Genomic DNA, 12,508 nt, shown 5'->3' with positions numbered 1-12,508 from the left:
AACCCTGGGATGAGTGCTCAAGCATATATAAATGGATCTTGTAATGACTAGCTCATTGTGAACAAGGGAACTGTACAGATCCCTCCTGTCAAACTGTGTTTTTTTTTTAAATAGGTCAGAGGCCTGCTGTACTAATATGTTTTAGAGTGCAGCTCTCAGGTGCCCATTCCTGCGGCGAGCGTCGGCGTCACTTGTAACCGAGCAAACAAGCACAGCTAAAGATGAGAGCAAACGTTGCGTGCAGTGGGGGGATGAAAAAAGCTGCAAGAGCAAAGAAGAGCAAGGAGAAAAGCAGAGAGGAGGGTGCAGCGGAGCCATGAGGTGGAAAGCGGAGTGTCGATGGCAACCAGGCATGCGCGACCAGCACGGAAACAAAGCACTGGCGTGGGCTTCAGACCCACTGTGCAAGCGCTACTTTGCCTGCAGCGCCGTCGCCACCGCTAGAGAATGCGCTCCGCACAAGGCATGCATTCCAGTGTTCACACTCTCTTTCTGAAAAATGAGCAATGCAACCGGTAGAAATGCTTCATCTACCGCTGCTGCTAAACAAGCTGCCCGAGCAGAGGCTCAGCACCGCCACCAAGAGCACCCTGTCATTCAGAATCAAATTCTTTGCCATAATACCTTATTTACTCGAAGCTAACATGCACTTTTTCTTCCGATAAAATGGGTCCAAACATTGTGTGCCGAGTACAACCCTAAATCTGCATTACCATATCGCCATCATCATTCAAAGATGGCTGCCTCGAACGCGCTTCGAGCCTATACTAGGGACTATACCTATACTTCTGTCCATACACAGCAGTCAATGTTGTGGAGGCTAGAGAGACTTCTTGCAGTGGCTTCGTTCGCACATGGATATAGTTCTATGTTTTTTTACCGCAATTGTGCGCAACTGTCTTCATAAAGGCTCAGTATTGAATGAAACAAGTTTTAATCCTTAGAAACACACACTGTGGTATACACCTGCTATATAATGCATTGTTCTAGATCATTTTTATTTTTGTTCTTTTGAGGTTTTTCATTTGCAACCCGTCGTGAGGAGCCTGACGCGCATGCTTGCGTGAACGAACGCTGTTGGCGCGCAGCGAAGCATGGACAGAACCTGCAGAGTAATAACTTATCTTGACCGAGCTTCTTGCCTAGCTTCCACAGCATTGACTGCTATCTATGTAACGGAGTATAGCTGCCGTAGCTTCTTCCATGTGCTGTACGTTAGTGCTCCGTCCGTCTTCCCGGTCTTCATGTTTTCTGCCTTTGCTCTATCAGCATGGGAGTGCCAATTGCAAGGACATACCGAGTTCATCACGATGCCGCAATTAAAAGGAAAGTGATCATGTGGGCAAAGACAGATGGAAATCGGGCTGCGTCACGGGCGTTCGAAGTTCCCGAAACTTGCGTGCGCGACTACCGCAAACAGGAGAGGTGTTTTACTCCGGCGGCTGCTACGTACGGTGCGGCTGCGCGGCCCCTATCTCGAAAGCGATCTGCAATAGAAACAGAATCTACGCATCTAGGCACATCACGCTGTATTCTCATCGTTTAGTTTACGTTGAAGAGAGAGGCCGCACAAAGGACAATTCACTCGCTCCTGCTACCACACTTCCTCACCCCAGCGTTTTGATAAAGAGTTTCTGTGATCATTGCGTGAGACGTGTTCATGTTTGCTTGGGCGTGCGTGACACCATGCTTGTTAATCTAGTTAGTAAGCGAATGTTTAAAGAAAAGTTTATACGGCCGATAAAATTACTATCCTTACTTTTCGTATAGCTGTCTACTAATTTGTTATTGTAATCGATGCTTCACCTTTCATGCAAAACTGCGACTTTTTTTATTTATCGCTACTTTAGTGCATTGGAGTAAATCTGTTTTTCAAAATGAGAGAAAGTTGTATTTCTGTATGAAATAATGAGGTGCACGGTACTGTAAAGGACTTTTTTTTAGGTCATAGCAAATGGGTGCGCATTACAATTGAGCGCATTTTTTTTAGGTCACAGAAAAGGGGTGCGAGTTACAGTCAAAGGCGAATTAGAATCAAGTATATATGGTATATCGCGAATTCAAAACACCTAAACAGCTGCACTCAAAATTCGCATTAGGGAGTATTGTAATCGCCGGTGAAATTTTTTAACTGACCAAACAGTGTTCCATTAAACTCTTGACTACAAGAGCTCCTAAAGCAAGGCTGTCAGAAATATCTTCTGTCAGGTGATGTAAAAAAAATAAACAAAGGTAGACTGCTTGAGCTAATGCAGCGAGACACAAGAAACAGATACACATAAAGCAGATGATAACCCATAAGGATACCATCCTCATAATTCAGCATGCATAATACAAAAAACTGAAATGAAAAGTACATGTAGTGAAGCAGTTATTGGATAGTAAATATGGATAGAATATGCCAAAGCATTAACAAACAATACAAAAGAAATCTAGAAATAGAGTAAATTAGTGTAGTAACAAGAATGGCGGTTCTGTAAATTAGAAAAAAAGATCTCTAGATTTCAGTGATTCCTTTGGTGCTGAACTTGTATACTGCAACAGCAGCAGGCTCCCAAGAAAAACTTTATAATGCACACAATGTTATCCTCACCTGCTACAGTATAGAATGTTGTAGCCTTCAAAATACATGCAGACACACCACCACCCTCAGGGTCGGTGCAATGCCTAAAACCTTGCACAGATTACCAAGTGCGAATGTTGTGTTGTGCTAACCCAGTGGTTAGCACATCCAGCATTCAGGTGTACCTGTGGGCCATGCATTCAAATCACAGTTGCAGTAATGGGTAGTTTTGTTTTCGCATGGCCTGCGAGATCGGGTGGCAGCTAGGGGTCACCCAGTCTCAAAGGCCATGGCTTTAAGTGCGTGAGCACTAATTGGCTGCCCTCAGTGAATTTTATCAACTTTCATATGTAACACTTTTTGCACTGCAACATCTTAGGTGTTGCCCCTCTTAATGAAACCATCAATGAATATCGTGCACTCATCTATTAGCGGGCCTGGATGCAGGGCTTTTGTTCTTGTACAAAGTTTATAATTTCAGAAGCTGAAAAAAGGCAAGAGCACCAACGCCGCATAATTGTTGAATAGACAACACCGGACATTTCAATTATCATTCGTGAGTGGGTCGAAGCAATTTGACACAATTGGGTCCGGGTAAACTAACTCTCAGTGTCAATATAGAAGGTGTTAGAAAATTTTGAGCTTGAAACATCTTCAAGGACAAGCTTCTTCAAGTGACACTGGAGGAAAGTCCTGACAGACTGCTGCTAAACGTTTGCACCTTAGTTGCAACCAAAAAGGAAGAATCACTTTAGGAAGGGAATCTCTACACCTCTACCAACAAGCATCATCTTCTTTTATAGAAATCCCAAGCGTTGAGTTCTATTCACTGATGCAACAAGTCCAAATGCCATATTTAAATATCTCATGAACAATACCCTTTTGCAAGTACAAATCATGAAGCATACAAACTTCCTGGCAATAACACCCCAAGGCATGGTGATCAAAGATACATTTTACGGTTTAAGGGGATTGATAGCACTATATTTTGGAAAAATAATGACAGTTCTGATAAAACAAAATTTTATATTTACCATTGTAATGCTGCAGTGCCATGCTTGGTTCATCTGAAAGGTTTTCCTGAAATAAAAAGAAATGTTCAAGCTGAAGTACCTGCTGCGGCCCTAGTCCCACAGACTGTCTCATTGTGTTGTGCACTTTAACAAATTTTATCGAGTGCAGCATTGCATGTAGAGTGTAGGGCTCTCAGACACTTTCGAGCAAGTTAATGAAACAGTTGCAGTTACTGACCAAGTCAAGGTGAAAAAACAAATGTCTCAGAGCCCATACAAGTTCTTTCGTCACACTCAAACTTGGTGTGCCACTCAGTGTGACCAAGTGACTGGTACAAGTTCCAAAACATGTTTTTAATGAGAATAGCATTGTTTGCCTACATTAAACATTTTAAACCCGCCCGCCCGCCCGCCCGCCCGCCCGTCTATCTGCATTTGCATGTCTATCTGTCTGCCTGTTTGTCTGCATCTGTCTGTCTGTCTGTCTGTCTGCTTGCCTGCATTTGTCTATCTATGTGCCTGCCTGCATTTGTCTGTCTGTATATCTGTCCTTCCTTCCGTCCGTCCGTCCGTCTGTCTGTCACTCTGAATTTGACTGAGGGTCCTGTCTGAACACCAGGACCCTCAGTCCTCACTCTCGAAAAGTCTCCACTTTTAATACTGTCGTCTTTCCTAGGTGAGTGGACTAGGGAATCTGAAGACCGTCCAGCAGCAAATCAGCATCGTCGACTCCATTGGAATATCACATCCATGCTCGCGATAACCCGCAGTAACTCCGCCTCTGAAGAGACTGGTTTGGAATATGTGGCAAAAAAGCAATTTGCGCCTCTCAAATCGTCGATGTTGTCCCGATCATTTTCATCCTTCGCTCAGGCTGACAGGTAAAGGGCAGGGCGAGGGCCTTTTATGGGACTCATCAAGAGTTGGTGTCCATGCAGCATTGACCTCTGGATAGGCGCTGACGGAAGGGTGGCGATTTGACTTGTGTTAAACGTCTAATTAACTGTGCCTCCCAAATAATTGTCGTTGTTCCCCTCCTTTTCATCCTTTGCTCAGGCTGACAGGTAAAGGGCGGGGTTAGGGCCTTTCTCGCACCCATCAACAGTCGGTGTCCACGCTGCGTTGACGTCTGGATAGGTACTGATGGATGGGTGGTGCTTTGACACATGGCATACATCCAATTAACGCCTTTGTGGTGTTGAGACGTAACACTGTCGTGGTTGTTCTATGGTTATCATTACACCTAAGTGATATCTTACTCTCATCATGCCGTCATCATGATGCCTTTTACCCCGACCCAATGGTCCATGTTGTCTAATAGCTTGGGCCCCTAGGTATGGGCTCGCAGTCGTGACACCGTCGCAATCGTTGCATCGCCGTCATTCCAGCTTTGTCATCCAACACTCATCATACTGTCGTCACGCCATCGTCATCATACAGTCATCATGCATTCATTGTCACACCGCCATAGTGATGCTGTCGTGAATGTTCAATCGATGTCATTCCAGCTTCGTGATTTGACTCTCGTCATACCTCCTACTCTGACCCAGAGGTCCAAGTTGTCTAATAGCTTTGGCCACTAATTATGTGTTTGGGGTGGTGATGCAGTTGTGGTCGTTGCATTGTCATCATTCCAGCTTTGTCATCCGAATCTCGTCATGCTGTTGTCGTCATATAGTCACTACCACGGCCCCATTGTCAGATCACCGTCGTATTGCCGTTGTAGTCATGCCATCATCGTCGTTCCAACTTCATCTGACTCTTGTCATACCGTCGTCATCGCACCATCGTTGTCGCACAGGTTTCATGATACAGTCATTGTCACGCCATTGCCATCATACACACGCCCCGATCCCATTGTGCTTATGCCGTTGTCTTAATATCTTCGTCACTGCATCGTCGTCACACACTCATCATTATGCGTTCATTGTCATAGAGTCATCAGGATGCCATCGTGGTCGTTCCATCGTGATCATTGTAACTTCGACATCTGACTCTCGTCAAGCCATCGTCGTCATACCATTGTCGTCATGCCATCGTCATCAATCTGTCACTTCACCATCCCATTGTCGCCATGCTGTCATCATCATACCACCTTTGTTAATCCACTGACATCATTCCTTGTTCATCATTCTATCATTATCATGCTATCATCATTCAATAATAATTACGCTGCTGTTGTCATGCCATCGTCGTCATCGCGTCGGCGTCCCACAGACACTACCATGCATCCATCGTAATGCCGTCTTAGTCATGCCATCGTCATCACTCCCACTTCTTTGTCAAGTTGTCATCACACCGTCAATGTCATTGCCGTGATTATAGCATCGTCATGATTTAAGAATAGACATCTCATTGTCATTATGCCGTCATTGTTATATGTCTTTGTCGTTCTATCGATATAATTTCTTCTACATCATTTCATCATCACTGCATCGGCGTCATAAAAAAAATTTTTTGAGAAATTAATGTGCAGAAAATGGCCGATGCAAATAGAAGTCAATAAACTGAAAAACTTCACAAGAAACAGAGAGAATAAAGGTAATCTAAGATTCGAACTTCAGAGTCCTTCAATCAGTGGCCTCTTTCTCCAAGCAATAGAATGCGAGCAGTCACTACTAAAAACCTATCAAGTAGATGCAGAGGAAGACTGCTTCTTGGGGTTGACTATTTATTGCAGCTTGTTATCGCAAGTGCTGGCAATGCTGTTACCATGAAAACAATAAACATGTGGAATAGGCGCAAGGAAGGCTTAAAGTATGAGTGACTGCGACCGTTTTTTAACTGCTTCAAGGGTCAATTGATTCTGTCTTTTGAAAATTTTGTTTCACCACATTTCTTGCATCTTCAGAGTCACAAAAAGCATACAGCATCAGAAAGGATTAAAATTTTTCAATTCTTGAATGAGTTTTGTCAAGTTTACAGAATGTGGACCCCATGCAAGAACACTCTAAAGCACGGTGTAAGAGTAGGTTAGGTGAGGGAACGGCGCGGGCGCGCCGCTACGCAGAAGGGAGGTCGGAGCATTCTGCTTACACGGCGGTCAACAGAGGGCGCTACTGACTGTTCCCCGGGGTCTCCCGCTTTCGCCTTCGCGCCATTCGATTGTTTTTGTCTGCTTCGGCTTGTCCCTGCTTTCGCGCGTGCGTTTAGTCAAATCTAACTCTCGAATCGACTTCTTCTATGCGGCTGTGCGATGGTGAAGTGCTTCGTGCCATTTTGTAGAAGCGGCTACAAATCGTGTAAGGAGAAGTACTCGCTTTTCAAGCCGCCCCAGGATGACGCAAGGCTCGAAGCGTGGCGGCGAGCAATACCTCGCATGGACCGTGTACTACAAGGAACAGATCGTGCTTGCGAAAGGCATTTTGCTCCCCACTTCATCTTGAAGACGTGGTCAGCGGAAGTTGATGGCCACGTGTTAATGTCCGGCAAGAGAAGAGCGGGTCTTACAAAAGATGCCATTCCATCTATATTCGAAGGAGCGCCGAGCTACCTTTCAAAACGGATCAAGAGCCCTCGCAAGACAGCGAAGCGACTATCTGGTCGCGCAGCTTCTTCAGCCTCTCAACAGAGCAGCAGCGTAGTTGGATCAAGACTGCTCGCCGACACTACTCAACCTGTGGCCTCTTCCGATGAAAGCGACTGCGTTGCGAAGTCCTGCGAGGCCTCGCCGTTTGAAACACTCTTCAACGAAGCGGACAGCATTTGCGTACCTCAGCATTCATGGGCAGCACATCGCACCGACGTTGAAGGGGTGAGAGACATTGTGTTTATTGACGCACAGGTAATACACAGGCAAAGGGACGGTTCTTCCGTAATTTTCAATAGAAAGACTTTGCATGTGAAGAGTGACCTCACAGTTGAGGTGCATGTCTTTGGTAGGCCCATTGATTGTGCTGCTGTTGGTGTCAGTTCGTTTGCCACGTCGCCATCTGATATCGAAGTCATGCTCAAAACCATTGATAGCCTTAACGTGTGCCGGGGAGGGCCGAGTTTAAAGGACTTCCCGAGTGTGCATCCGGAGTGTGCTTCGGTAGACTCCCAGAAGAACTGGAGACACAACAAGTGCCTACTATTATTGCCTGGAGGAGCCATATGTCATCACTGCAGCGGTCTCGCTGACACCTTGAGGCTGCACGCCGACCGCCAAGCTGCGAGAGCGAAAGAGGAGCGACCATGGAAACGCATCAGGCTTTCCGTGCAGCCTTCCCAGCAGGAAAAGCTCAAAGCTTTGCGCCGGGCAAAATCAGTGCTCCAGCAGTCACGAGCGCGACTTATTAAGCGCAACAAACTGTTGATCAAGCAGATACAGGACACCAGGACAGAGCTAACAAAATTGCAGGATGAAGACGTCAAAGATAAACTCCAGGCACTGGATATGCCACCAGCGCAGCTGCTTTTGTTAGAGGAATGCATTTCAGCTGCCAAGAGCACAACAAAAAGAAACCGGCGATACACAGATGACTGGATTCTCTTGTGTCTCCTTCTACACATACGCAGTTCTGCTACGTACTCTTTTTTGCGAAGCAACGACATTTTGCCTTTGCCATGTGTTAGTACTGTAAGGAAGTACATCAGCATGGTGGGCTTGAAATGTGGTTTCGATGAAAACTTCTTCCAAGCCTTGAAGCTGAAAGTCTCTAGGAAAACTCCTTTTCATCGCCGAGGAATGCTGATAATGGATGAAATTCAAGTGAGAAAAGAAATGGCTGTAAACTCAAAAACGATGACCTACGCTGGTCTCGTCGATCATGGGGAGAGAGAAAATCAAAGCAGTGAGCTGGTGGATCATGGTCTTGTTTTTGCTTTTTCTCCTTTCGGAGAAAATTATTTACAGCCGGTGGCTGTGTTTGCATCGAAAGGGCCAACAAAGGGAACGCTCCTTGCTCAGCTCTTGATTCAGTGTATTGTACATTTAGAGAAAGCCGGCTTGTTTGTCGACGGAGTTGTGTGCGACGGCGCTTCCACGAACCGCGCGATGTGGAAACAGCTCGGCATCAGTGGAATACTCGGACAAGTGGTCAACTGCTTTGAGCACCCAACGGACACTTCAAGAAAGGTATACGTTTTTTCCGACGCACCCCATCTCTTTAAGTGCATTAGGAACCGTCTGCACGACAAGAAAGTTCTTAAAAAAGATGGCCACTTTATTAGATGGTCGTGCTACGACGCTGTGTTTGTTGCCGACAGCAAGAACATTGGTGCGCTTCGAGTCTGCCCCAAGCTTACTTACAACCATGTAAACCCGTCGAACATGCTGAAGATGAGGGTAAAGCTGGCCACACAGCTTTTCAGCAATTCTGTTGCCAAAGGAATCATGTTTTATGCACGCGAAGGTGCGCCAAGGTTGGCTGATGCGGAACCGACAGCTAAATTTACACTTTTTTTGAACGACCTGTTCGACGCTCTAAACCGCCGGTACCCTGCAGAGGGCATTCGACCAGGAAGCAGAGATTTCACTACTCTCCAAACTGCATCTGAATGGCTCGACTCATGGGAACTACAGGTTGTAAACGGTGACATTCCAAAAGACCTCTTTTTGACCCAGTCGACTGCCGAAGGTTTGCGCGTTACGCTGAAATCTGTCCAACAACTTTCTACCTACCTTCTAAAAGACTGCGGTTTCAAGTACGTGTTGTCGGCCAAAATGAACCAGGACCCCTTTAGAATGCTTTTTCAGAATAATCAGACAGGCAGGAGGTCAAAATGAACATCCGACCTTTCCCACATTCTTGCAGTTATACCGCATGCTAAGCATGTATTCTTTGCTAAAACCTCCGCAGTTTGGAAACTGTGCAGCGCCTGATAACAGTCAGGCTGCCGTTATTACTCTGGCAGATTTAAGGAAGATATATCAGAGTTCAGGTATGGAGCAGCCAAATAAACTGCAAGAATTAAAGCAGAAGCTTGATGGGCTGATCGAAGAAGGCAGCTGGGAATGTGATGACATATTTGAGCTGAACGACTGCGACGCGGACGTTGTAGACTGCATTGTATACTACGTCACTGGCTTTGTCTCAAGAAAACTCGCAAATGAGGCCTCCTGTACGATTTGCAAGGAGGCGCTTGAGGGAACAAAAGGGTTCGCAAACGTGCCTGAAGCCGACCTGGTGAACTTAAAAACGAGAGGCAGGCTGACGCACCCGAATATGCATCTTTTTGATCTCTTCAAATACTGTGAGCAGAAGTTTGAAAAATATGCGAGTGACAGGCATGCATTCGATAGGACAATTGATGCCGTTCTGGAAAAGTTCCAGTTTACATTTCCATGCAGTCTTCACAAAGAAGACATGCTTGCGAAACTGATCCACTACTACGTGTGCTTGCGTATGCGTCAATACTGCAGGCAGTTGAAAAGTCAGAATGACAAAAAGAGCCAGGACTTGCGAAAATTGTCAAAAGTTGTGTGACCCGTGGTTCGAAGCGACTGCATGAGCGCTGAAATTTACTTTGCCGTGCCATATTTTCCCTCATTTTATTCTCCCACATTAACCAGTTGTTTCCGGACTTGTGCTTCTGTCAGAATTGTTCAATAAATTTCTAAGAGCTTTGACTTTCATGGAGTGAAGCGTCTTCATGATCTTTGCGGGGCGAGTATGGATATAATTCATGTTATCGTAATATCACGCTAACATCCGAGGCCCGTGTATATTTTCGGCATTGGTATGGGTCTTTTGCTTGCACAGGGTAATGTTCGGCAATATCTAATAATTGGCAGAGTTAGTACGAAGCCTGCAATGCGAAATAAAAGACAGTGTTTTATTAAACGCAAGTGCATGCCATCAACGCCACGTCGCGCTAGGCCCTCGTATACTGATTTCGACGCTTTGTTTAAAAGAGGTGAAACGTTTTTGGGTAAATAAAGGACACTTTACATCCTCAAAGTAGAATACCAGAAGAGGAAATCTTAAGGCCAGTTAACTACGCAGTTCAAGGAAATACAGGCCCAACGCAACGTATAGCGCTCGCGCCGGTGTGGCCCGGTCGCTCGCGGAGCGGGGAAAAGTTGGTCGCGCCATCTGTCGGCTGCCTCCAAAAGTAGAATGTTATCACAGGGCGCTGGGCGCGGGCGGTCTCTCACCTAAACTACTCTTACACCGTGCTCTAAAGTAACACCAGATATAAGAACATAACTATTTCATGTCTAGCACACTTGGAAAGCACCCACCTAGGCACTTGAAGTATATGCTGAATGTAAAACATTCCGAAAAACAACAAAGAAAGGGAACCCACTGCACGATGATATACTGACATGGAGAGCAAATACTCAAGCATCTACGTTCCGAATCTTTTTACAAACACAATTCACACATATTATTAAAATTTGCAGCACAGCTCCAATACGAAGTGTTTCAAGATGTAGGCAAAATGTTTTGTATATTTTCATCAGTGCATCTCCAAGTGTATTTGAGGCATGCGTTACTTGCTTCATTATTATTCCTGTGATAGTGCACCGGATAATGGAAAGCAGCCGTTTATAATACAGAAGCTGCTTAGTTGAGCGGATCGACGTACAGTTGGGAATGGCATTACGTTTAGGTACGAAAAATAAGTGTGACATGTTTTTCGCAGAAATTAGACTCGAGAATAATTTCTTTCATTTACACCCCCATAAAAAGGCCCAAGAACGCAGTTACCGTCTCTTCTTTTTTTTTAAATTATACAAATTCTGGCGTTTTATGTCTGGCAATACGATTACGAGGCACCCTGTTCAGTTCTTACCACCTGGGGTTCTTTAATGTGCACCTATGCAGAAGTATACCAGTGTTTTTCCATTTCGTTCCCACCAAATCTGCTCGACCTGGTTTCAACCCGTGGGCTCAAATTTAGCAGCGCAACATGCCATATCCAATATGTGGCCACTAATTAGGCTACCAGGCCACTTGTTTTCTTTCCCTTTTTTTTTCTTTTTTGTTGTTAAGCATGAACTGGACAAAAAATTTCGCACGGATTACGGGCCAAATATTAGCATATATAATGGCTACCTAAAACTGTTTTCGGCGCCCGAGGTCCGACCGCAATAAAAAAACCCTACCAATTACTCCGCATTCTGTTACACGAGGAAGACAGAAACATGAATGGAATGTTGCACTGCAGTTTTTTTTTTCTTTTTCTACAACAATACTTCCCATAAATCTGAATACAGAGTGCCAAATGGAGCAGATATATTTTATTTGTTTGAAGCAGCAAGCAGGAAGTTTACACGTTTTTCCGTCTGCGTCACAAGTCCTACTGATGGAAAACTATATGCGCAAGAATACACACGAGATACATGCTGCTTGAAGAACAAGAAAAATATTTGTTCTCTAAAGGGAACTGCACAATAACATAGTAGAATGAAAGCCGACACTGCGGCCGCAATGCATGCGTAATCACTGAGTGGCATTTAAAAAAATGAATTGAAATAAAGAAATGAAAGAACGGCATCTATTCCTAAGGCATAAATACATGTCATATGCAATTATAACACCGTTTGATCGGTCTGAAGGCACGTACCAGCGCGCGAAGTAGTACGAATGACCCTTCCGAGAAGCATTGCCAGCAGTTTTCAACGGCGCGACCTTGATGCGGCCCGACCCACTTCGATCACAGAAGGAACAGCGCTTCAAGACTGGACACAAAAGAGGAGCCACACACACACTGCGCTAACTAACAACTGCATGTTTATTATTTTGCTGAGCCTTTTATACTGAGCAAAAAGGCAGTACCAACAAGACCATGACCACCTTGAAGCTCTATTCTTTCTGCGATAATGAACCAACTAACCCGTCAGTCAATTCTTGCAAACTACAATCGCAGTGCCGCCACAGTATTTTTCGTTGTCACGCACCTCACTGCAAGTAATGCGCCGCCCCAGCCGCTTGTCCCGCTCAACCTTGGGCTTCTTCGATTTTCCACTTCTGGCTACCTGCAGGCTGCCAGAGCCAGCCAG

The 12,508-nt window shown here is 45.2% G+C and overlaps 1 protein-coding gene across 1 annotated transcript in view; it reads right to left on the bottom strand.

The window, feature by feature from the left end:
• Window positions 1–12,508, bottom strand: part of LOC126547140 (uncharacterized) — a 56,717-nt gene that overhangs the window by 7,353 nt on the left and 36,856 nt on the right. The window contains exon 7 of the mRNA XM_050195017.3: window positions 3,598–3,643. Within this exon, the coding sequence (XP_050050974.1) occupies window positions 3,598–3,643 (46 nt within the window). The remainder of the gene's footprint in view (window positions 1–3,597; window positions 3,644–12,508) is intronic.

The sequence above is a fragment of the Dermacentor andersoni genome, chromosome 1, assembly GCF_023375885.2.
Source record: "Dermacentor andersoni chromosome 1, qqDerAnde1_hic_scaffold, whole genome shotgun sequence".
In the NCBI taxonomy this organism is placed as follows: Eukaryota; Metazoa; Arthropoda; class Arachnida; order Ixodida; family Ixodidae; genus Dermacentor; species Dermacentor andersoni.
This window is presented reverse-complemented; position numbering and strand designations above follow the sequence as displayed.